The 25,597-nt window shown below is 42.3% G+C and overlaps 1 protein-coding gene across 1 annotated transcript in view; it reads right to left on the bottom strand.

Moving 5' to 3' along the window:
- CTTNBP2 (cortactin binding protein 2) overlaps window positions 1–25,597 on the bottom strand; it is a gene marked incomplete in the record, with an annotated part of 189,493 nt that overhangs the window by 34,994 nt on the left and 128,902 nt on the right. Inside the window, 5 exon segments of the mRNA XM_034768791.1 lie at window positions 3,589–3,688; window positions 3,768–3,854; window positions 18,541–18,620; window positions 19,105–19,200; window positions 24,437–24,712. Of these exon segments, the coding sequence (XP_034624682.1) occupies window positions 3,589–3,688; window positions 3,768–3,854; window positions 18,541–18,620; window positions 19,105–19,200; window positions 24,437–24,712 (639 nt within the window).

The raw sequence follows: 25,597 nt of genomic DNA, 5'->3' as shown, positions 1-25,597 counted from the left end.
CCAACACTTCTCTTTGTGTGTTCAATTCTAAGGTATTATTTGTAGTGACTTTGCAAAATGCTTTTGGATACTATTTACATAGGTGTGGGAACTAGCCGTGTGGGGGGTGCTGCAGCACCCCCAGGCTTTATGTGGGGCTCTGCTTCTGCCCCCTCCCCCCCCCAAGGTTCATCTAGCCAAGTATCCTGTCTTCTGACAGTGGCCAATGCCAGGTGCCCTAGAGGGAATGAACATAACAGGTAATCATCAAGTGATCCATTCCCAGCTTCTGGCAAACAGAGGCTAGGGAAACCATCCCTGCCCATCCTGGCTAATAGACACTGATAGACCTATCCTCCATAAATTTATCTAGTTCTTTTTTGAACCCTGTTATAGCCTTGGCCTTACAACATCCTCTGGCAAGAAGTTCCACAGGTTGACTGTCCATTGTGTGAAAAAATACTTCTGTCTGTTTGTTTTAAACCTGCTGCCTATTAATTTCATTTGGTGACCCCTAGTTCTTGTGTTATGAGGAGGAGAAATAACACTTCCTTATTTACTTTCTCCACACCAGTCATGATTTTATAGACCTCTATCATATCCCCCCTAGTCGTCTCTTTTCCAAGGTGAAAAGTCCCAGTCTTATTCATCTCTGCTCATATGGCAGATGTTCCATACCCCTAATCATTTTTGTTGCCCTTTTCTGAACCTTTTCCAATTCCAATATATCTTTTTTGAGATGGGGCAACCACATCTGCATGGAGTATTCAAGATGTGGGCGTACCACGAATTTATATAGAGGCAATATATTTTCTGTTTTACTATCGATCCCTTTCTTAATGATTCCCAGCATTCTATTTGCTTTTTTGACTACCAGAGAATGAAGCACAAATGATAAATCACAAAAAACTGTGTATTTTAAAACAAAGACCCTGCTTAAGAATTCTGCTTATGCTTGTCTGTATGAGTTCCCAAAATTTCTCATCCCAATAGGAATCTCAAGAACTCATCCTCAGCTATTACTTGTTTTATTTTTTTAAATAAAGTGATAATGGGCCAGATTCCCAGCTTGTGTAAATCATCACAGCTCTGTCAATATAAATATAAAAAAGCCCATTAAAATGCAGTGTTATGCTAGTACTTAATCAGAAAAAAAATAGAAAAAAAGTTACCTGTTTCATGTCAATTTTATTTATTTTAGAACCCTATCCTGTTAAAGTTAGTCAGTAACAACCAGCAGTTTGCCCCAGTCTCATCAATAATATTGTACCAACACCTGCCTTCTCATCAAACTAGGAAGGCTATAGGATTCTATCCACAGAAATATGATGACCTGGGAAAAATAAAACAAATTTAACTAGCCTAAATGCTAAATGTATTCTCTCTTCTTTACCATTTCTTCATTCACCCCCAATTTTTTTGTCTATTGCATTTTCTTTTTCTCACTGTTTCTCTCTTTATTACAAATAAAAACAAAACAAAACAAGAAACCTTACAAGGCAGAGCAGAATCCCATTATGTTCTGCTCTATGCCCCTTTTCCCCACATTCAGTTCCTCTTCTATGCTCTACCTTCCTTAGTTTTTCCTCCCAGTTGTTTTTACCAAGTGTGGTGTTAGTCCATCCTGCCTTCCTTATCAGCTTTCATTACTTAGCCATCTCTCTTTTTTATTCTTCTTTACTGGTCATCCCAAAATTATAGTTAAGGCATGCTGACCAGAACCATTTCAAGAATAAGTATGCTGCTCCAAAATATCTGTTGTGGGATATTTCAATCCTTGTATAACTGTTTATCATTATTTTAAAAAGTGGTTCACATTACACTAGCAACAGGAATTTAACTTTGTTCTGTAGCAATAAGACAAAATACACATGGATTGATGCCTACAGTTAGGCACTTAAATCCACATTTAAAATATCTAAAGAACAGGCCTGATTTTCAGAAGTGCTGAAAATCCATTACTCTCACTGACATTTGAAACTTTTAGCCACAGTGAAGAAAAGTATTTATTAAGTACTGGACAGCTTAAAGAAAATGTATGCAGCGAAAGCTCTCTTAAGGTGAAACAACGTTGTGTTAACATAATACTATTCTAGTATTCCAAATACAGATGTGCTTGTATGCTGTTAAATGTAATACCATGGAAAACTGGACAATACAATTAACAATATTTAAACACACCACTTACTAATCAGAAAAAGATAATATTTGAGCAATAAATACTGAAGTATCACAAAAATCTGGGTTTTCAAAAAAGGCTATGTAGAACAAACAAATAAAAAACCCACTGATTTAAAAAGGACTAAAAGTGATCCTATAGAAATGGCTCACTACATTTATCCAGATCTCCCGGAACTGGAGACATTCATTGATCTCACACAGTCTGAAGCCTATTGTTTTAATAAACTGAAGTTGAAAAATGGCATTCTTCTAATAGCTGTTATGAAAAATTCCAGTAGACAGTAAAAGTACAAATAAGTTCAAAACTTAAGAACTGGATAAGTAGAATAACTCTAGTTAATATTCCATTTAGGATAATCAGTATTTGTTTTTTTTTTTCTTTAATCCAGTTTATTGGATCTCTCTATATACAATTTCCTTGTTTTTTTCCAGAAAATAATAACGCCAATGCTGTTTTTTCAACTACTTTGTAGAATTTTTTAAAACTAGTTTTCATTGCTCGCGAAAGATTCATAGACTCATAGACTTTAAGGTCAGAAGGGACCATTATGATCATCTAGTCTGACCTCCCGCATGATGCAGGCCACAAAGCCATCCCAACCCCTTTTCCTTGACTCTGCTGTTGAAGTCCCCAAATCCTGTGGTTTAGAGACTTCAAGTAGCAGAGAATCCTCCAGCTAGCGACCCCTGCCCCATGCTGCGGAGGAAGGCGAAAAACCTCCAGGGACTCTGCCAATCTACCCTGGAGGAAAATTCCTTCCTGACCCCAAATATGGCGATCAATAGAACCCCGAGCACGTAGGCAAGATTCTCCAGCCAGACCCTCATTGGCCATTGATACTATTTACCAGCAATGGCACGCTGTTCATTTGACTAAAATCATGTTATCCCATTAAACCATTCCCTCCATAAACTTATCTAGCTTAATCTTAAAGCCAGACAGGTCCTTCGCCCCCACCGTTTCCCTCGGAAGGCTGTTCCAATATTTCGCCCCTCTGACGGTTAGAAACCTTCGTCTAATTTCAAGCCTAAACTTGCTGATAGCTCTGGAGGATAGATAAAGTGCTGTATTCAGCCAGCAGGCATGATAAAGTAGCAATGTTCTTATATTTCTGGTTCAACATTTCTGAACCTTGGAAATCAAGTGAAATGTTCACTAACATAAGGAAACATGAAAAGGGACAGGAGAAAAAATATTAAGAATCCATTAATGTAAAAGACAAAGTTTACACAAAGCTCATTTCTGGACTGCCATCTTTAGCACTAGCTCACTTGAGAGCCTTGTTTCCTTCTCCAGAATTTGTGAGATTTTCAGAACTCTATTAAAAACATGCCATAGGCTATACAGCGTGCTTTAATGTTTCTTCTGAAAGCATCTTTAGAAGTAGCCTTCTACTGATCAAAATAGATTTGTTGAAATAATCTTACCATTATTGATGAATAATTCTGCAAGCTGCTCCTTGGAGAAATCAGCATCCACTTCAACTTTAACAATTTCACAGGTGAATCCGGCAGCCATTTGCTTTTTCTGTGTTGAAAATTCACAGGTTTAGGGAAGCTTTACATTCTCTTTCTAGAATTATTTATTTTGTATGCTTGTTTAATACCTTCATACAGAGTGCTATCTGATGTGCTATGTAGTCTTGCAAACTTCCTTCTGGACCATGAAAGATGACATTACGGTATTGTTCAACCTACACATAAACAAAGTAAACTTTACATGAATATTCACAGACCTGGATATTTTTAATCCAAACAAAACAACCAAAACCCAAGGGGTTAAGTATATGTGGAATTTTCCACTTCACAATCATGGGGAGGAGGGATAGCGCATTGGCCTGAGTATTGGCCTGCTAAACCCAGGGTTGAGAGTTCAATCCTTGAGGGGCCATTTAGGGACCTGGGGCAAAAATCTGTCTGGGGATTGGTCCTGCTTTGAGCAGGGGGTTGGACTAGATGACCTCCTGAGGTCCCTTCCAACTATGATAGTGTATGAAACTTATGCACCTTATAATACAGTGTTCTACATGTGCAGTATTGGTGTGTTGCAGCTTTTAAAGAGAGATTTTTACATAGAAATAACATGGGATTGTTCTTAATTTATAAAGCTATGCAAAAACATTCTTTTGTCCCATCAATGGTTGAATTTGACACTCCCAGACAATAGGGACAGGTTACAGTTAACAATTAAATCCAATGACATAGAGTGGGCAGAATTTACAAGAGAACACTTCAAACCCAAATTATTCTATAAAAACCATCAACATTTAAGTTTTTGCCACATTTATTTTAAGTTGAGGCAAAAACTACTCCTCAAACTCTAAATATATAATTTATACTAACAATATAGGAACCCAGTGTCATAATATTTAGAACCTGTCTGCCTAAACTGATTTAATTTGACCTCTTGGATTATAAAAAGCATGCTGAAGAGGCAAAGAGATACCTGCTCTACAAGTGTGAAAAGTAAACCAAATATCCCACATTCATATTTAAAGGTAGCTGCTTTGGGTTTACTACCTATTATCTAAATTCATCAGTATCTCTTATTTAAGAAAAGGAATTTTTTTCACTTGCTACCATCTTGCTACTTTTATATAACCAATGGCCGGGAACAGCAAACAGCACCCACTGGGAGCTTCCAGTGGATTACCCTGATGGGCCGCATGCTGAAGGTTGCTGACCCCTGATCCATACTATTATAATGCACACATTTAAAAAAAATATTTCCAGTTCTCTATGATGATTTTACTTCAACATGTTTTAATTTTTTTTAACTGAATGACAAAGCTACAGCTTTATCTCTAATTGAAACTCACAAATGCACTGTATAATGTTCTGGAGAACTAAAACCCATTTCAAATCAAAATTACTTGTGGGCCTTCACTTTGTAAAATGATATTAGCTTAGTGCTCATGTGTAATTAACTGTCAAGGGAGCACAGTTAAACTACTGGGTAATTGTCAGACTCCTGCAAACAGCTGAGATCTAAGGCACACATTGTTTACGTAATTTACCAGCAGAGGGCTCTGGAGGTATTTTTTTACTTCGGTTTTAATTATGTTTAAACTGGCTCTATTGCTATGAAAACAATGACGTCCAAAAGCTAATTTACCCAGATTTGCTTTCTCATCAGTTTTCATACACCAAATAACTTGTGTAACAAAAAATATTTTTTTATACAAATAAAGCTGCTGCTCAGTAAGGAATAGGGTTGGTTTCTTTATTAATGGTTGATATGAACCAACTTTAATTTTGTTTCCTGTTTAAAGTTGCTAATAATCACCTGCATATTACATTTCAATAAATAATTCATCAATCAATTGGTAGCTAGTAAAAATGAATTTAATTACTTCATTTCCATGCTTACAATTTATTTTTTATGTGACAGAAAATAAGGGATTGAAGGAAAAATGTCCTTTTGAAAAGAGAAAACGTTATTTTAAGTGTTGTCCATACAGTACATGCTGGAGTTTTAAAAAATATCTTTTAACTATAATACTACTCCCCTGCATACTTTGCTCCCCCTGTTCCCCACAAAGACAAATCAGAACAGTCCTGTGAATCCTAAAAAGGTTCATGGAAATTATAAAGTACTAGTGGAAAAATGTCAACATTTTTGACTGTCAGGTTTTTTGATGTCCAGAGAACAAGTTAGGGCCATTTTGAAAGAAATAATGAGTTACATAGTTTTTCATGAACCAACGGATTGATTAATTCAGTTCAATGTCTCATACTTTTCAGCCAAACATTCACTTCATCCCATCAGAAAGCTCAGGTATCCCACTTCACAGTAATATAATCTATACCTTACCATATGTACTGCACTAAACAAAAACAAACAAAATACCAGCATTAAAAGACAGCTACCTTTTCCCGTAACTGGTGTTCTTCGAGATGTGTTGCTCATGTCCATTCCATATTAGGTGTGTGTGCTTGCCACATGCACCATGCCAGAAGTTTTTCCCTTAGCAATATCCGATGGGGACCAGCTCTGGTGCCCTCTGCAGTGGTGCCCGCATGGCCCGGTATAAGGGGTGCCACTGGCTCCCCCCACCCTCAGTTCCTTCTTGCCGGAAACTCTGACAGTGGAGAAGGAGGGAGCGTTGTGGAATGGACATGAGCAACACATCTCAAAGAACACCAGTTACGGAAAAGGTAACTGTCTTTTCTTCGAGTGCTTGCTCATGTCCATTCCATATTAAGTGACTCCAAAGCAGTACCCATGGAGGTAGGTAGGAGTTCACGGACGTGTAGGTTGCAACACAGCTCTGCTGAACCCAGTGTTATCCCTGGACTTCTGAGTGATGGCATAATGGGCCATTAACGTGTAGACAGAGAACCACGTTGTGGCTCTACAGATATCCTGGATAGGTATGTGTGCCAGGAAGGCCGCTGAAGATGCTTGTGCTCTAGTTGAGTGGGCTCTGACAATCGGCAGCAGTGGAACCCCCGCCAGGTCTAACATGAGGTTAAACCAATTGGAAATCCTCTGTGAGGACACCAGAAGGCCCTTCATCCTATCCGCTGTAGCGATGAAGAGCTGAGTTGATTTACAGAAAGGCTTGGTACATTCCAAGTAAAAAGCCAAGGCCCTTCAGACGTCCAACACATGAAGATGCCTCTCCTCATTGGTCTTGTGCGGTTTAGGACAGAACATCAGGATATGGAAGGTAGACACCACCTTCGACAGGAGGGCCGGGTGGGACCGCAGCTGAACCCCGTCTTTGTAGAAGACCGTGTCCGGGTGGTTCCGAGGTCAAGGCTTTAATTTCAGAAACTCATCTCGCTGATGTCACCACCACCAGGAATGCGACCTTCCATGACAGGTGGAAAAGGAAGCAGGAACCCAGCGACTCAAAGGGCGGGCCTATGAGCCTAGAGAGGACCAAGTTAAGATCCCACTGTGGAACAGGAGTCCATACTTAGGGAAAAAGTCTCTCGAGCCCTTTAAAGAATCTGACAGTCATGTCATGGGAAAACACCATCTGTCCTTGGATTGGCGGGCGAAAAGCGGAGATGACCGCGAGATGCACTCTAATGGAAGAGTGTGCCAGGCCCTGGTTCCTCAAATGAAGTAGGTAATCTAGGACAGCCTCTATAGAAGAACGCGAGGGAGAGATGCCACGCTCGGACGCCCAGCAGTAAAACCTCGTCCACTTGGCCATGTAAGTCAGTCTAGTTGAGGGCTTCCTACTTTGCAGGAGGACCTGTTGGACCTCCTCTGAACAGGTCCGCTCTTCCGGGTTCAGCCACACAGCATCCACGCTGAGAGGTGGAGGGACACAAGGTTGGGATGTAAGAGCCGACCATGATCCTGTTACTGCAGGTCCAGTTAGTTGGGCAGGGGACAGGGGAGGGCCGCTAACAGGTTCATGAATGTGCCGAACCAGAGCTGGCGAGGCCACGCCGGGGCAATCAAGAGAGACAGGGCATGAGTTAGCATGATCTTTGCCAGGACCTTGGCGATGAGTGGGATCAGAGGGAACACGGACATCTGGCCCCCTGACCATGACAGGAGAAAGGCGTTGGAGAAGGAGTCCTTGCCCAGACCTTGCAGAGAGCAAAACAAATGACATTTTCTGTTTTGCCTGGTGGCGAACAAGTCCACTTGAGGAGTTCCCCACCTCTGGAAGACCATGTAGGCTACATCGCAATGGAGCGACCACTCGTGGTGAGAGGAGAAGGCCCTGCTGAGGTGATCCACTAGCGTGCTCTTGACGCCAGGTGGATCTCATGGTCGATGCAGAAGTTCCAGAGCCGGAGAGCCTCCGGGCAGAGAGCCGATGATTACGCTCCCCCTTGCCTGTTGATGAACAACATCAAGGCTGTGTTGTTCGTCAGGACTCTCACCATCTTGCCTGAAAGGTGAGGTAGGAAGACACCACACGCCAATCGGACCACTCTGAGTTCTTTGACGTTTATGTGGAGTGCCATCTCCTCCAGCGACCACATATCCTGGATCTGAAGAGCTCCGAGGTGTACACCTCAGCCAAGGTCAGGGGCGTCTGACACCAACTCGATGGAGTGAGGGGGGCTGTCGAACAGAACTCCCTCAAGGACCTTCTCACAGCGAAGTGAGTACTGCTGGGGAAATGGTCATAATTTTTTCCAGGTGATCCTCTGACTAGAATAGGATCGTCGTCAGCTATTGCTGCAGGGGCTGCATGAGGAGCCTGGCATGGTGAATAACATGCAAGCTGCCATGTGGCCCAGCAGACACAGGCAGACCCTGGCTGTAGTCAGGGGAAACGCAGACACCTTCACGATTAGGTCTGTCAAGGCCTGAAACCTTTCAAGCGGTAGGAACGCTCTCGTGCAGGTTGAGTCGAGCACAGCTTCGATGAATTCTATCATTTATACTGGAACTAACATGGACTTTTTGTTGTTCACTAGTAGGCCCAGGGAGAGGCAAGTGGCTTGCAGCACCACAATGTCCCTTTGGACCGGAGACCTGGAGCTGCCCTTGACCAGCCAGTTGTCGAGGTATGGATAGATGAAAGAATGTGTCCTACCAGTCTCCCGGATCCAGGGAGGGGATGATAGAGGCCAGGGAGACAACCATGCGGAACTTCAGTTTCTTTAGGTACTTGTTGAGGTCTCGCAAGTCCAGAATGGGACTTAGACCGCCTTGGGATTAAAAAGTATTGGGAATAAAATCCCCTGTTCCTGTACTCTAGAGGAAGTTCCTCCACCGCCCATATCTACAGCATTCCTTGGACCTCCTGCGCGAGGAGAGTCTCATGAGAAGGATCCCTGAAGAGCGACGGGGAAGGGAGGTAGAAAAGAAACTAAAAGGTGTAGCCCTGCGCCACTGTGTTCAGGGCCCAGCAGTCTGAGGTTATCATGGTCCATGCAGGTAGGCAAAAGAAAATGCGGTTGGAAAAAAACAGAGAAGATGGATCCGGGGAATAGACTGGTAGGTTGCCCTCAGGGACACCCTCAAAACGGTCGCTTGGCCCCTTGCTTATTCCGGGTGGAACCCAACTGAGCAGGGGGTGGAGGAGGGTGGCTTGGGCGGCACTTGTAGCCATTGTCCTTCTTGTGAGGCAGGTCCTACAAGACTGGCTCCCTTGTCCCTGAGGCTTTTGCGGTTTGAACCACTTATGTGCTGGGCCTGTGATGTACAACCCTGGTGTTTTCAGGGTGGTATGGGGGTCCTTTCAACCGTGCAGCTTGGTATCAGTCTGTTCTGCAAATAGGGCCTGGACATCGAAGGGAAGGTCCTGAATCGACTGCTGAGCCTTGGTGGACAAGCCCGAGAGGAGCAGCCAGGAAGCTCGCCACATGGAGATGGTGGAGGCCATGGTGCACGCTGCAGAGTCCGCCGCGTCGGAAGCCACTTAGAGGGCTGCTCTGGCCGCCGTCGTGCTCTGCTCGAGGATCATCCAGAATTCCTTCCTGGATCCTTTGGATAGTGAAGCCTTGAACTTGGCCATGGCCTGCCACATGTTGTAATCATAGTGGCCAAGGAGAGCCTGGTGATTGGCCACTCTCAATTGCAGGCTGGAAGACGAATAAATCTTATGCCCAAAAAGATCCAGCCTCCTTGAGTCTTTATTTTTGGGGGTAGCCCCGGATAGACCTCGCCTCTCTCTGTGGTTAACCGCCTCAACCACAAGGGAATTGGGGGCCGGGTGGGAGTATAGGTACTCATGCCCTTTTGTTGGCACACGTATTGTGTTCAGCCCTTTTAGAGATTGGGGGCAAGGAGGAGGGAGTCTGCCACAGGGCGGTGGTAATCTTTGATACCCCCTCATGAAGGGATAGGGCCACTCTGGCAGGGGCTGAGGACATCAAACAAGGAGTCAGAAGGTTCTTCCAACTCCTCAGCCTGGAGCCCCAGGTTAGATGCAACCCTCTTCAATAGTTCCTGGTGAGCCTTAGCATCATTTTGAGGAACTAGGTGAGGGGGCTCCATGATAGCCTCGTCTGGCGATGATGAGGACGATGCCAGTACCGCAGGAACCTTCACATCCATTGGTGGGCCAGCAGTCTACTCCCCTGGGTCCTCCTGGACCTGTGGGATCCTTCCCCCCCTCGGGCACTAGAGGGGGTGGGATGCTGAGGCCGCTGGCCTGTCTGAGGCTTCCAACACCGGGCGTGCAGCCTGGGAAGGCTGGGTGAACCCTCAGGGGTTCCATGGCACTGGCCACTGTGCCTGGGGCCCTGGGACAGGTTTCAGTGCTGATGATGTAGGCAGCACCGCAGGCACCAGAGGCTGTCCCGCAGTTAGGGAGCCCTGCTCGGTACTGAGCTATAGCCAGAGCAGTCACTACCCAGTGACCAGGATCGGGTGAAGCGGCAGCTCTTATCTGATCAGTGCCGGTCGCTGCGCCTGGAGGCAGACCTGTCCGAGTGGGACAAACGTCTTGGTTGGGGTCTCGGGGACAGATGGTGTTTGGTGGATCAGCGTCAGAAATCCGGTGATCTATGCCTTACGCTACCCGACCAGTACTGGGATGTTGAGTGGGCCCGGGAGCTATCATGCACCGGTTGCAGGAAGGAACTCCCTGAACATGGCGATCCCAGTCTTGGAGATAGACGATGGTAGTCCAGTGGCTTCGATCCCTGAATCAGTCCCAGGATCTGTACTGAGCTGTCGGCGATGCGAGGGGTCAGTCTCGATGCTCCTGCACGGGGTGCACACCTCGGTGGATCTGCGCCAGGCTACCAGCGAAGTACACCTCAAATCCTGCTGTCTGTGCACAAGGTCTGGGGACTGAAGAGGGCTCCGCTGAGCCTGCTTCTTTGAGGCATGATGGCTTTTGGAGGGGGAGCAGTGGTGGGACATTCCTCGCGATGGGGAACAGTGCCGCTGAGGTGGGGACACAAGCGGAAGTCCCAAGGTGGGTTTACCCTGAGACCTGGGTACCGCTGGAGCCGGTGTGGGTGGCACCGGAAGCGTCAGGGTCTCCTGAGCTGCCTGCAGAGCCTCGGGCGTCGACAGCACTTGGAGCTGGCGGAGGCCTGTACCGCTATCTGGATTGCAGGCAAATCTTGGGATGGGCTGCACCAGTCTGTGTGAGCTGGGACCCAACTTCCCAAAGGGGGCATTGAGCTGCCCGGGGCAGGTCCTCACTCGCTCCCAGCCCTATCTTTTCCCTTGCGGGAAGTAGGGGATCTTCCCCTCCTTGTCTTTTTCGGCTTCTTGGCTGGAGCCACGGAGGGGGACCGGTGCCAGCTCCTGGACGGCGCCGGCAGAGCACTGTGCACGGTGCCAAGTTGGACTGTTGCTCCGGTGCCGGAGTGAGTTCCGACTCCACCAGGAACACCTTTATGTGATTGTTCCACTCCTTTTTCATCCTAGGTTTGAAGGACTTACAAAGACAACACTTGTCGCTTATGTGCCACTCGCCCAAGCACTGTAAGCAGCTAGTAGGCAGATCGCTGACAGGCAAAGGCCATTTGCAACGACCGCAGGGCTTAAATGATCACATGCTCCGTCCCCGAGCTGAGTCCCATTCGGGATTAACGAAGAGTTCGAGAACTACTACGAAGGGTAACTAATTCAACTACTAAACATGTACAACTATATTCTTACTTCGCATCTGACGAAGTGGGTATTCACCCACAAAAGCTTATGCTCCAATACATCTGTTAGTCTTAAAGGTGCCACAGGACCCTCTGTTGATTTTTACAGATCCAGACTAACACGGCTATCCCTCTTATACTTAACTATATTACAGGTTTTCAAAGTTCGCAAGAACAGAGAATAAAACAATGCTAGCCTAAGCAGCAGATGTTCCAGCACTATCACTGGCAGTAAAAAAGAAGAACCGAGGGTGGAGGGAGCCAGCGGTGCCCCTTATACCATGCCATGTGGGCACCACTCCAGAGGGTGCCAGAGCTGGTCCCCTATGGATACTGCTAAGGGAAAAACCTCCAGCAGCAGTGCATGTGGCGAGCACACACACCTAATATATTAATATGAAATGCCCTCGGGGCATGGAATATACCTGTACAGGATTGCTAATGAAGAACATATCACAGATGCCAACCTATTACTTATTATTTGTGTAGCATAATCAATATGCTAGGTGCTTTTCAAATGGGTATGAAGACAAGGTCTCTAACACAAGGAGCTCACCATTTAAACAAAGTACAAATGAAAGAAGAGGGATTAAGTAGATGCAATGGAAATCAATGTTTATGAACAATGGAAATGAGCATGCGTCTTGTGAGTTCCTTGATTTTTGTTTGGAAAGCGTTTGAAGTCACTGTATGTTCTTCATTGCAAAGGTCTTTTGGAAGAATAGAAAATTTCTTAATGACATTTCTTTCTCTTTCTTTCTATTAGCAGCATCTCCCACAATTCTTGATGACATCTGGGCTGCTCTCCACTTTCTGCAGCTCATGAAGACAGATCAGAGTTTGGAGCTGCATGGTGTAGCCATGCTCTCTCAGCTCCTGCTTTCTTCCAAATGAGTTATTCCCAAACTGTAAAACCGATATAACATTAACAAATCTTACAGAGATAATGAAATAACTATGTACAGTAGACAAAGGAAGACAGTTCTATTGTAATGACTCCACTTAATCTCTGACCCTGGACTTATGAGCCATCCATGTTGGGTAGAAATGTGAGAAACACTGTTAGAAGAAAGGAAATTAATAATAATAAATTTTCCATTCTGCAGCCCAGCATCTCCCACATTTCTTGACATCTGGGAAGTAGCGAGCAATGAACAGAGGTTGGGAGGGTTAAGAAAAGGGCAGAAAAAGGGAAAACGGTATTCCTCCTACCAATAATATTTGCTCAAAGGACAAAATCATTTCCAGGCCATCGCCTGTAGCACATTCCTGCCAAAGGAAGCTTCTGCAGTGGATGGGAAGTCCACCTTGTAGCGCTTGATAAAGATGGTAGCACTTGACCAGGTGGCCACCTTACACTTTCTACTGAGGATGCATTAGCTTTTTCTACCCACAAGGTCTCCAAGGATTGTGTGGAGTGTGCCCATACCTCTTCTGAAACCAGAATCTCCGATGCCTTTTGCAATACATAGTTTAATCCAAGAGTCAGCAACCTTTCAGAAGTGGTGTGCCGAGTCTTCATTTATATTTAATTTAAGGTTTTGCATGCCAATAATACATTTTAAGTTTTTAGAAGGTCTCTTTCTATAAGTCTATAATATATAACTACACTATTGTTGTATGTAAAGTAAATAAGGTTTTTAAAATGTTTAAGAAGCTTCATTTAAAATTAAATTATAATGCAGAGCCCCCGGGACCAGTGGCCAGGACCCGGGCAGTGTAAATGCCACTGAAAATCAGCTCGCGTTCCGCCTTCGGTACGCATGCCATAAATTGCCTACCTCTAGTCTAATCCAACTAGCAAGAGAGGACCTGGAAGCTCTGAGTCATTGGTATTTCAGATAGCAGGATACAAATGGGCCCCCTGATCTCCTTGTGGATTCTGTACATTTGAAGTACATTTTCAGAGTCTTTTTGACATCTAAGATGTACCACTTCTCCTCAATGGGATGCTGTGGATTTGGACAGAATAAAGCTAGAACCACTTCTTGGGAAGTGTGGAAAGGAGAGTCCACCTTCGGGATAAACAATTCCAGAACTCTGAGCACCACCTTGTCCTTATGAAACTTGTAATGAGGTTCCTGCATGGAGAGTGCTGCCAGCTCTGACACTCACTTGGTATATGTGATGACTATCAGAAATCAAGTTTTGATGGACAAATAAAATGCGGATATTGATGTCAGTGGTTCAAAGTGATGGTTTGTCAGGGGTCTCAATACAAGTGGCAATCACTTGGGAAAAGGAGATCTAATCACTGGTTTGGCCATCTGGACTGCCCTAAGGAATCTGGCTACCTAGGTGTTCCTGCCAGGAAATCTTTAGATCCTGTGAACATCATTTTACTAGGGGCAGACACGATGCACAATGATGCTGGGTTGGAGACCTTTGTTGAAGACTTCTTGGAGAAAATTCAGATAGAGGAATTACAGAATTTGCTTCATGTTCCTGGCACCGTCGCAAAACCTGGTCCAATTAAAGAAGCATGTTTTCAAGGTTGATACTCTTCTAGAAGAAAGAAGTGTTCTGGTGACTCTGGAGGACATACCCACCAATATTAGTGGTTCCCTTTCAATAGCCAGGCTGTTAGGTGCAGACACTTTGGGTCCAGTTGAAGTAGAGGGCCTTGGGAAAGGATTTCTGGTCTTTTGGGGAGCTTAGTGGTGGTCCCAATTTCAGCTCTATCAGGTCCCAAAACCAGGGGTTACCAATATTACTGTCCTGTTCTCATTTTTTTTCTGGATCACCTTCCCTAATAATGGAAAGGGCAGAAATACATAGAGGGGGCCCTGTGGCTACCTGTGTGATAGGACATCTGTTTCCATAGATCTGGAGTTCACTTCCCTGGGGAATTACTCTGATTTCTACACATTTATGTGCTTCTTAAATGGTTAAGGAAAGGCCAAACAATTGGATGATTAACTAGACCTCCTGATTCAGGCACCACTTGCAGCTGTTCACCTTGTGCCTGCTGAGTTAGTCTGCCTTTTGGTTCAGGTCTCCCCCTTTATGTGAGTTGCCCTGAGGGAGAGGAGAGAACTCTCCACCCACTGCACGATTTCCATTGCTTCAGCCTGTAGTGCTGAGCTTCTTGCTGCCCCCTTGGTTGTTCACTTATGTGACTGGGATCATGTTGTCTGACAATCAGGATGTGGTTCTTCTCTAAGCTTTTTTGATGTTATAATAAAGCCATACTCCTGCAGGAGATTCAAGGTCGAGGATTGTAGTTCTGTGTGCTGTTGCTGGGGGCAGAGTTCTGATTAAGATGTTGTCCGGGAAGGTGTATAGGTGACGTGAGTCTGCCTAAGATTTCCACCACCATCTCTGTAAAGATCCCGGGGGGCCAATGACAAACTGAATGGGAGTGTCCGATATTGAGACTGCTACCTGCCATTGGCAAACCTTAGGAACCTGCAATGGCCTGGTCTTATTGGGATGTGGATATGTGCATCTGTCAGATCCACTGAAGTCAGAAGATTCCCCTGGGGACAGGGATGACACTGTAGCAGTTAGAGTCTCTATCTGGAACTATATTTCCTTCATCCACTTGTTGAGCCTTTTGAGATCTGGATTGGCTCACACTCCTTCCGTACACTTCTGAATGATAAAGATGGAGTAGCACCTTTCTTCTGAGGGAATGCTCTCTATTACTCCCATATCTGGGAGGTGAGAAATCTCATTCTGGATTAGAGTTTTACAGAGTTGTTCAAGATGTTCAAGGGTGTGATGCTGTCTAACAGATTGCCAGCTCAGGCTAGAGCAACAGGGCAATTCACTTGTGTGTGAATATCAAAGAAATGTTAAAAGGTCTTAGTGTGTTCAAGCCAATTCACTTGTTCGAATAGATCAAAAATGTTGATTGTACTGTTTTCACTTATCTGTATGCTGTTGTCTGCTATCACATTACATGTAATTACATTATGTACACCCTTCAGTGAGATAATCCTAGATCAAAGGTGTGTTAGTATTAGGAGGAAAATTTATTTAATGTGTAAAACTTAATGAAAACTAATGAAGGATTGTTTTTGGCTATCACATTGTATTTACATTACATCTGCCCATCACATGAGACTGGAGCCTGGAAAATGTAAAAGATTGCTAACTTCAAAGCATGGATTGTTATGTTCGACACTGAAAGCTCACAAGCTCCGTTTTCATTTAGCCAACAAAGGAAGAGTCCCACTGTGAATGAAAATACTCGCCTAATTGCCTTCCGTGGAAGACGCTATAATGTATATGGATATATATAAAAGGGGTAGGCAACCTATGGCACGTGTGCCGAAGGTGGCACGTGAGCTGATTTTCAGTGGCACTCACGCTGCCCAGGTCCTGGCCACCGGTCCAGGGGGCTCTGCATTTTAATTTAATTTTAAATGAAGCTTTTTAAACATTTTAAAAACCTTATTTACTTTACATACAACAATAGCTTAGTTATATATTATAGACTTATAGAAAGAGACCTTCTAAAAACGTTAAAATGTATTAGTGGCACACAAAACCTTAAATTAGAGTGAATAAATGAAGACTCGGCACAGCACTTCTGAAAGGTTGCTGACCCCTGATATATAATATATACCTATCTCACAGAACTGGAAGGGACCTTGAAAGGTCATCAAGTCGAGTCCCCTGCCTTCTCTAGCAGGACCAAGTATGGTCTCTGACAGTTCCTCCCCCGCCGGATCCCTAAATGGCCCCCTCAAGGATTGAACTCACAACCCTGGGTTTAGCAGACCAATGCTCAAACCACTGAGCTATCCCTCCCCCCGGATCAATCCTGTATTGATGAGCTGCCATGGACACTTACAGAGCGCATTCCAGATGCAAAGACAGAAATCCCCAAAATCATTTTGGGCAACCCTGAGAGACTTATGGGAAACTAGCAGATTACTACATCTTTGCTATCACTTTGGGTTTACAAATTTGGACTCACCTGTTAATGTACTTTACCTGCTTTAACCTCTTAATAACTCATTTCTTTTTCTTAGCTAATAAACCTTTAATTAGTTTACTAGAGAAATTTACTTTTCAGCATTGTTTTTGGTGTGAGATCCAGAGTATTCATTGACTTGGAGTAACCGACCCCTTGGGGTTGGGAGTAACCTAATGTCAGGTGATTTGGGGTTTTAATAACCTTTCAACACAAAGTCTAGTTTGTCTGGGAGGTAAAGAGGGTCCTGAGAGAGCATAAGTGGACTGTCTGTGACTCCACGGCAAGACTAATATAGTAATCCAGGAGTGCATGTTTGTTATTGGCTTTGTAAAATCTCATAGAATATACCACCAACTTGGTGTGTCTGCCCTATTTTCTGACAGTCTGATCTCAGATTGGCACTCTCAGTGGTGAGCCTACCAGACAGCGTGACAGGGGTCTGGATGAGAAATGGACAGGGTGGAGCCCATAATTCAAGTGAATATTCCTGACTCACTGGTCTGGGGTCGAAGCAACCCATTCCTCCAGGAAATGGGAAATCCTGCTCCCAATCTTCAGCTTCAAGGGGAGACCTATGCAGTCTCTGTTACAAATGGACGGGGACTTTGGGAGAGGCAGGGTTTCCTTGGGGCTTTCCTCCCAAGCCTTGGTTCCATGGCATTCTTCTGGAGAATCTGCTGTCTCTTCACTTGTATTCCGCAAGGCCAAAGGCCGAAAAGAACACCTTTGTCTGAAGGCCAGTCCGCATTCTCTTTTAAAGACATGGTGTACTGTTGGAAGGAACTGTTAAGATTTTGCGGCATTGTCTATCACTAACTTGTATAACTTCTCTCTGAAAAGCAGGGCTCCTGTGAATTTGGCAAAGCACAGCACCCACTTTGAGTGGCTATCCATCTTCCAGAGCCGTAGGTGGCACCTGCTCACTGAGCTGGAGGCCATATGTTTGCCTGAGAATCTAATTACATCCATTGAGGTGTCAGCAATGAACGTTGCTTCCAAGGTAATTTTTTTTTAAAATAGAGCCAAAGTGAGAGTGCTCTCTGCCTTTGAGAGCTCTGAGTTTTCCACCCAGTAGAGAGATGCTCTCAAAAAAAACAAACAAAAAAAGCTGCTAGTGATGCCCTGAGGAAGCTGAGGAGGCCTCACAGTCTTTTTTTGAGAGTGGCATCCATTTTTGTATCTGGGAAGTCCTTAGGCTAGAACTTCACTTCTGAGGAGATAACCATATCTTTAGCCAGGGACACTATGGCAGCGTCAACTTTTGGTATCTCAGTAATTGGGACTTTTGGTTCCTGGATCCCGCAGAACCTAAGATAATTTCTGTTAATGTGCTTGCCCATGTCTGTCTTATCCCAATCATTCTTCATTACTTCCTTGCAGTGTAGAGGAATTGTGGCCTCAGGGGAGGATTTCAATGGGAGGTATTTGCTCAGAGGCTTACTTTCGGAATTTTGATGACGATGATGAAGATGATAATGCGGAAGACAATGACTGACATTCCAGGGTCCCTCAGTCGGAGATGAGAGAGATGCCAGCCATAGGGTTAAAGACTTTGCACTCTCTCTATCTGCTATTATATTTTAGTGTTTGTGGGATTATTTATTGGTTTAGTGGATTTGTTAATAAAAGAAATTGGTAAAAATTGCAATTGTGTCTCATGTGCTTCTAGGGTCTCTTATTCTAATGATACTGATTATAATATTCCTGATGCTACTAAAGACTGAACCTTTATTGACCACTGAGGTCTAAGAGATTAATCAATAATCAATATTAATCAATCATCGATCCATCGATAAGGCGACAAAAGACAGAAACGGAGGGTGAGATGGTAGAAGCACTGCAGACTGGGTTAAGCAGGGGTTTTCACATATGCCTAAAGGAGATGAGAGCCAGCAGACAGATGTTGGTCTGGTACCTACCAGCCGGAGGTAGTTCTGCAGTATCTGAAGGTGGATCATAGATGCGTAAGTCACACTGTTTAAGCAGCCTTCTTGAGGACCTTTAAAATACATATATTATTATCTAATACCTGCAATCCTCATGATTTATAAGAATGTGTAATAAACAAACAAGCATTCCTATACTAGCTATAGTGAGACCTTGAAGAATCTCTAAGACTCTATTTGGACATCACATATTCAATCAGAGTTGCTAATCAACTTCTTTTATCATGAAAAGAATTACCTGTATCTTGTAATACAGGTTTAAAAGGTACTATGGGTGATATAGATATTATAAAATAACCGTACCTATGGAGTTTATAGCTCCTAAGTGCTATCGCGTGTTTCTAAACGCTCTAGGTCCACATATCTGCTTTTAACCAAATTAAGTGATAATTATTTTACTAACTGAATGTCAAATTTATGGGAAGCAGGAAAGTCGTATGAAATTCTAAAGAAAAAAATGGTAGCAAATGATACATAATCTCTATTACTATGGAATTTTTCAATTTTCAAAAACAAAATAGTTGCAAATGCCTTTACCGAATAAAAACACTGTTATGTGTTCTGTTTTATTCCTCTTCAAAAAATCCCACGGTGCCTGTGGAAAAATCTGACCTGTTGACCATGGAACATTTCCTGTTTAAAAAAAAAAAAAAAAGAGAGAGAGAGAATGGAGACATATACATACTATATCTGCATACAGCACATCTATCCACCGGCACAGAATGTGTACATATATATTCAGTTCTTCTATTTTGAAAAACAAATCAGTTCCATGTATAAAAACATTTAATTATTTTATATATGGGTGATAACATTTGAACATTTGCTGTTGTATGCAGATTAAAACAATAGTTTAAAATATCACTTTGTAATGGACCTTTACATTTAATATATTAAATAGTAAACATTGAATAAAATCATGGTAATTTGCTTGATTCAAAGCATAATATAGGGGGGAAGGGATAGCTCAGTGGTTTGAGCATTGGCCTGCTAAACCCAGGGTTGTGAGCTCAATCCTTGAGGGGGCCACTTAGGGATCTGGGGAAAAATCAGTACTTGGTCCTGCTAGTGAAGGCACTGGGCTGGACTCAATGACCTTTCAAGGTCCCTTCCAGTTCTAGGAGATAGGATATCTCCATTAATTAATTTTTTAGATGAAGGGCCTGGTTTTCCATTGCCCTATATCTTGTATAGTCATTCAAACCAGTGCAAAGTGACCATAAAATGCTACCAATTCTGATTTGCACTCACTTCTTGTGTAAAAAGCTCAGAAAGCTGAAGGGCAGCATTTTACGCATACTTTGAACTAGTGCAATGACTACACAAAGGTGCAGGATAATGGAAAATCAGGCCCTAAGAGATGCTTGAATTTTGTGGTGCAGTGGCTGTTTATGAGAAGATGGGCAACAGTGAAAAAAAGCAGTTTTATTTATATATTGGCCAGACACCTTCATGCAGTATGGTTTTCCCAGTATTGTTCCATGATTACTCTAAGCTGGAAGTATCATACTGGAATAACAATCTGTTAATTTTCCTGAACAATTCCTAAGTAGAGCTTTCACTGAAATAAAATGGGAGTTCTCTTTTGCCTATACATGTAAGTATCAGTCAGGATTCATTACAAAAACCCAAGCACAGGATTTTATAGAAGAGGTTTTGTTTTTTTAAGGTATAATGCTGATCCCTTCTTTTTGAGGGCTAGACTGAGACAACACAACTCTTATTGACTTAGGATCTCAGGGCAGACTTGAAACCTGGGCCCCAAAGAAGATATAAAAGTGCCTTAATCCACTAAACCACCCACACAGCCAGAGTTAAAGAATGCTTTCATGTAGGCATGTTCTAAGGTTTATTGGATAGGATCTTAAGGCAGTTCATAAGAACATAAGAATGGCCATACTGGGTCAGAACAATGGTCCATCTAGTCTAGTATCCTGTGTTCTGACAGCGGGCAGTGCCAGATGCTTCAGAGGAAATGAACAGAACAGAATTTATTGAGTGGTCCATCCCCTGTTGTCAATCCCAGCTTCTGGCAGTCAGAGGTTTAGGGACATCCAGAGCACGGAGTTGCATACCTGACCATCTTGGCTAATAGCCATAGATGGACCTATCCTCCATGAACTTATCTAATTCTCTTTTGAACCCCTTTCTACTTTTGGCTTTCACATCATCTCCTGGCAATGAATTCCATAGGCTGACTGTGCGTTGTGTGAAGAAGTACTTCCTTATGTTTGTTTTAAACTTGCTTCCTATTAATTTCAACTGTAGACCCCTGGTTCTTGTGTTGTGTGAAGGGGTAAATTAGACTTCTTTATTCACTTTCTCCACATTATTTATGATTTTATAGGCCTCCTTAGTCATCGCTTTTCCAAGCCAAACAGTCCCAGTCTTTTAAATCTCTCCTTATATGGGATCTGTTCCATGCCCCTAATCATTTTTGTTGCCCTTCTCTGTGTCTTTTCTAATTCTAATATATAATTTTTCAGATAGGGCAACCAGACCGGCATGCTTTATTCAAGTTGTGGGTGTACCATGGATTTATACAGTGGCACTATGGCATTTATTGTCCTTATTAGCTATCCCTTTCCTAATGGTTCCTAACATTGTTAGCTTTTTTGACTACTGCACATTGAAAAGATGTTTTCAGAGAACTGTCCACGATGACTCCAAGATATTCTTCTTGAGTGGTAACAGCTAATTTAGATCCCATCATTTTATATGTGGAGTTGAGATTATGTTTTCCAATGTGCAGTACTTTGCATTTATCAACACTGAATTTCAAGTGCCATCAGTTTTGTGATATCCCTTTGTAACTCTTCGCTGTCAGCTTTGGACTTAACTATCTTGAGTCCTTTTGTATCATCTGCAAACTTTGCCATCTCATGCTTTACCTCTTTTTCCTGACCATTTATAAACATCACTGGTCCCAATACAGATCTTTGGAGGACCCCACTATTTACTTCTCTCCATTTGGAAAACTGACCATTTATTCCTACCCTATCTTTTAACCAGTTACTGATCTATGAGAGGACCTTCCCTCTTAACCCATGACTACTTACTTTGCTTAAGAGCCTTGGTGAGGAACCTTGTCAAAGAATTTCTGAAAGTGCAAGTACACTTTATATCCAATGGATCATCCTTGTCCATGTTTATTGACCCACTCAAAGAATTTAAATCGATTGGTGAGGCATGATTTCCTGTTAGAAAAGCTAAACTTCCCCAAGTTGACCCTTCCTCAACAAATCGTGTTCATCTGTATGTCTGATAATTCTGTTGATTATAGTTTCAACCAATTTGCCCGGTACCGAAGTCAGGTTTTCTGGCCTGTAATTGCCAGGATAGATTCTTTAATGTTTTAAAAACATTGGTGTTATATTAGCTATCTGCCAGTCATATGGTACAGAGGCTGATTTAAGCAATAGGTTACATATCACAGTTTTGCAATTTCATATTTGAGTTCCTTCAGAAATCTTAGGTGAACCCCATCTGGTTCTGGTGACTTATTGCTGTTTAATTTAGCGATTTGTTCCAAAACCTCCTCTTATCAACATCTCAATCAACTCTGATTTGTCACCTAAAAAGAATGGCTCAGATGTGGGAATCTCCCTCATGTCCTCTGAAGTGAAGACCAATGCAAAGAATTTATTTAGCTTCTCTGCAATGCCCTTATCTTCTTTGAAAGCTTCTTTTAGCACCTCAATCATCCAGTGGACACACTGATTGTTTGGCAGGCTTCCTGGTTCGGATGGACTTTAAATTTTTTTTGCTTCTGATTTTTGTGTCTTTTGCTAATTGCTCATCAATTTTTTTTGACCTGCCTTGTTATACTTTCACATATGACCTGCCAGAGGCTATGTTCTTTTCTATCTTCCTTAGTAGGATTTGACTTGCAATTTTTAAGTGACGTCTTGTCTCTAACGATCTTTTGTACTCTATTGTTTAACCATGGTGGCATTTTTCTGGTCCTCTTACTGTTTGGGTTTTTTTTTAAATATATTTGGGGTATATATATCATTTGAGCCTTTATTATTGTGTTTTCTAAAAAGGTGCCATACAGCTTGCAGGCATTTCACTCTTGTAACTGTTCCTTTTAATTTCCGTTTAACTACCCTTCTTATTTTTACATAGTTCCCCTTTTTGAAGTTAAATGTTACTATGGTGGATTTCTATGGTATTTTCTCCTTACAAGGATTTTAAATTTACCATATATACTCATTCATTAACTTGTTCGTTTATAAGCCGACCCCCCCAAAAGGGATAGGTAAAGATAGCAAAAACTGTATGACCCTTTCATAAACCAACCCTATATTTCAGGGGTTGGAAAACTTTGGCTCCCAGCCCATCAGGGTAAGCCGCTGGTGGGTCGGAACATTTTGTTTACTTGGAGGGTCTGCAGCATTATTAAATGTCAGGTCTGTGGCGCCACTTCCTGCAGCTCCCATTGGCTGGGAAGGCGAACCGCAGCCACAGGGAGCTGAGGGGCTCCATGCCTGCAGACGCTCCAGGTAAACAAAACGACAATGTATTAGATATTCAATTAAATGATTCCATAGAGTTTAAAATCATCAAATTTTGGTGTAGACCCGTTTATAAGCCGATCCCCGCTCTTTGATGCATCACTTTTTTACCAAAAATATTCGACTTATGAATGAGTATATACGGTAATTACATTATGGTTGCTATCACCAATTGGTTCAGCTATCTTCACCTCTTGGACCAGATCCTGTGTGCCACTTAGGGCTAAATCAAGAATTGCCTCTCCCCTTGTGGGTTCCAGGACTAGCTGTTTTAAGAAGCTGCCATTAATGGTGTCTAGAAATTTTCTCTCTGCATCCCATCTTGAGGTGACATGTTCCCAGTTAGTAAGGGATAGTTGAAATCCCCGATAATTATTTGGTTTTCTGTTTTTGCAGCCTCTCTAATCTCCTGGAGCATTTCACAATCACTGTCATCATCCTGGGCAGGTGGTTGGTAGTATTTTCCTACTGCTATATCTTACTATTCAAGCATGGAATCCATAGAGATTTTATGGTAATGTTTAATTTAGATTTTTACGCTATTTGACGCTATGCTTTCTTTCACATATAATGTCATTTCTCCACTAGTGAGACCTATTGTCATTCCCATATATTTTGTACTCTGGAATTACCGTGCCCCATTGATTATCATCATTCCAACAAGTTTCTGTGATACCTATTATGTCAATATTCTCATTTAATACCAGGCACTCAGTATCTTAGTATTTAGACTTCTTGCATTTGCATACAAGCACTCATAAAATTTGTCAATATTTAGTTGTCTGCCATGTGATGTAATTGAACGGGACTCTTTCATTTGACTGTTTCTCTTTAGTTCCTACCTGTAATCTGTCAACTTCTATCCTCTCCTCTTTACTAGGATATAGAGTATCCCCTTGAATGAATCCTCCCCTAATGGATGCGTCTGTCAGAACTGTCTGCTCCTCCACACCTGTCAGCTTTTCCTCAACATGTAGTTTAAAAACTCCTCTATGACTTTTTTAATTTTACATGCCAGCGAGCTGGCTTCATTTTGTTTTAGGATGGGCTCCTCCTTTCCCAAAAGGGAATTTCCTTAGTCTCTAAGGTTTAAAGCAGCATATCAAGAAACCTCATCAAATATTTTCATCCAATTTTATTTTATTGGGTAAGTAATACTTAAGGCATAAAAGTGTCTTAATGCAAATGAGTTTTTTTTGTGTAATGAATGCAATCATGATGACCTGATCTAGCCCAGAAGCTGCCACAAGTAATTTTAAATATACTTAACTGAGGAATTAACAACATATCATGCACCCCACAAACAGGAAAAAGGTTTTGCTTTTCTTTCAAGCAACAGTGATGATTCATACCTATTTTGATGGATAATATACTGCTTGCACTGAGGCCAATGTTGGATTCTGCAGCATTATTAAATGTCAGGTCTTCTAGACTCCTCCATCCATCAGAGGTGATTGCTTGGAAATGGTTTGTCACCGCCTGACTCACTGCTTTTGAAAAATCATCCCATGATGTCTGTTTGCGGATATTTAAAGAACATATTGTGTTTTCTGTGTCACAATCCTCTGTACCACAGTAGGCTAGTTCTATTTCACTGACTGAAATCCTTAAAGGTACTCTAAGAGCATCTATTAAAAAAAAATTAGAGAACTTAAGATAATTAAAATCACACAAAAACACAATAAAAGAGCTATTATAAATAAGATTAATAATATGAAGTACTTTTACATCTCAATAGCCCTTGGAGACAGACAAGTATTATAACATCTATTATTCATTAGGGAATATGGAGAAAGAGCATGGACCATACCACAATGCAAAATAGTCATAAAACCACTATTAAATTACAGATTATTATACAAAGCATTCAACATCACTACCTTCATTTTATAAGCATCAATAATACACTATTGGTCTACAAGACAAGCTTAAATAATCTTTCGTTTCCTCTTTCCAGATTCAAATTCTTACAGATTTAGTCATATGGCTAGTGGTTTCTAACATTTCATTTTCTAAGAGGGAGGAGCTTTCATTTGTGGTTATGCATATGTATGTCAATGCAATTCTACTATCATTATAGAAAAAGCTAATAATTATTTAGTTGCAGTTACAGGGGAAAATATCCAAGCCAAACATTTTTAATGGGAGTCTGGAAAGCAAAAATTTTGAAACTGATTTCTCTCTGTGGACATTTTCTCTCATAGAAAAATAAAGACATTCCAATGGGTTGTCTATTTTTAAGTGTGTAAACATTTTAAGAGTGTCACCAGAGAAAAAAAAAGTTAAAATATAATAAAGGAACAAAGTGTGTGCGGTGGGTTACATACACAGCATAACACATTAGATGAATAATTTTTGGATGTTGCTGTACTCGGAGAACTGGGACAAAATTCCATACTAGCAAAAGATTGTAGATTAATATCTGTTTATACTATATGCCAGAGGTGGCCAAACCATGAGTCATGAGACGCATGAGACTCTCTTACAGTTAAACTGCAGCTTTCAGAGCCCCC

This window comes from Trachemys scripta, chromosome 1 (genome assembly GCF_013100865.1).
Source record: "Trachemys scripta elegans isolate TJP31775 chromosome 1, CAS_Tse_1.0, whole genome shotgun sequence".
NCBI lineage: Eukaryota > Metazoa > Chordata > Testudines > Emydidae > Trachemys > Trachemys scripta.
This window is presented reverse-complemented; position numbering and strand designations above follow the sequence as displayed.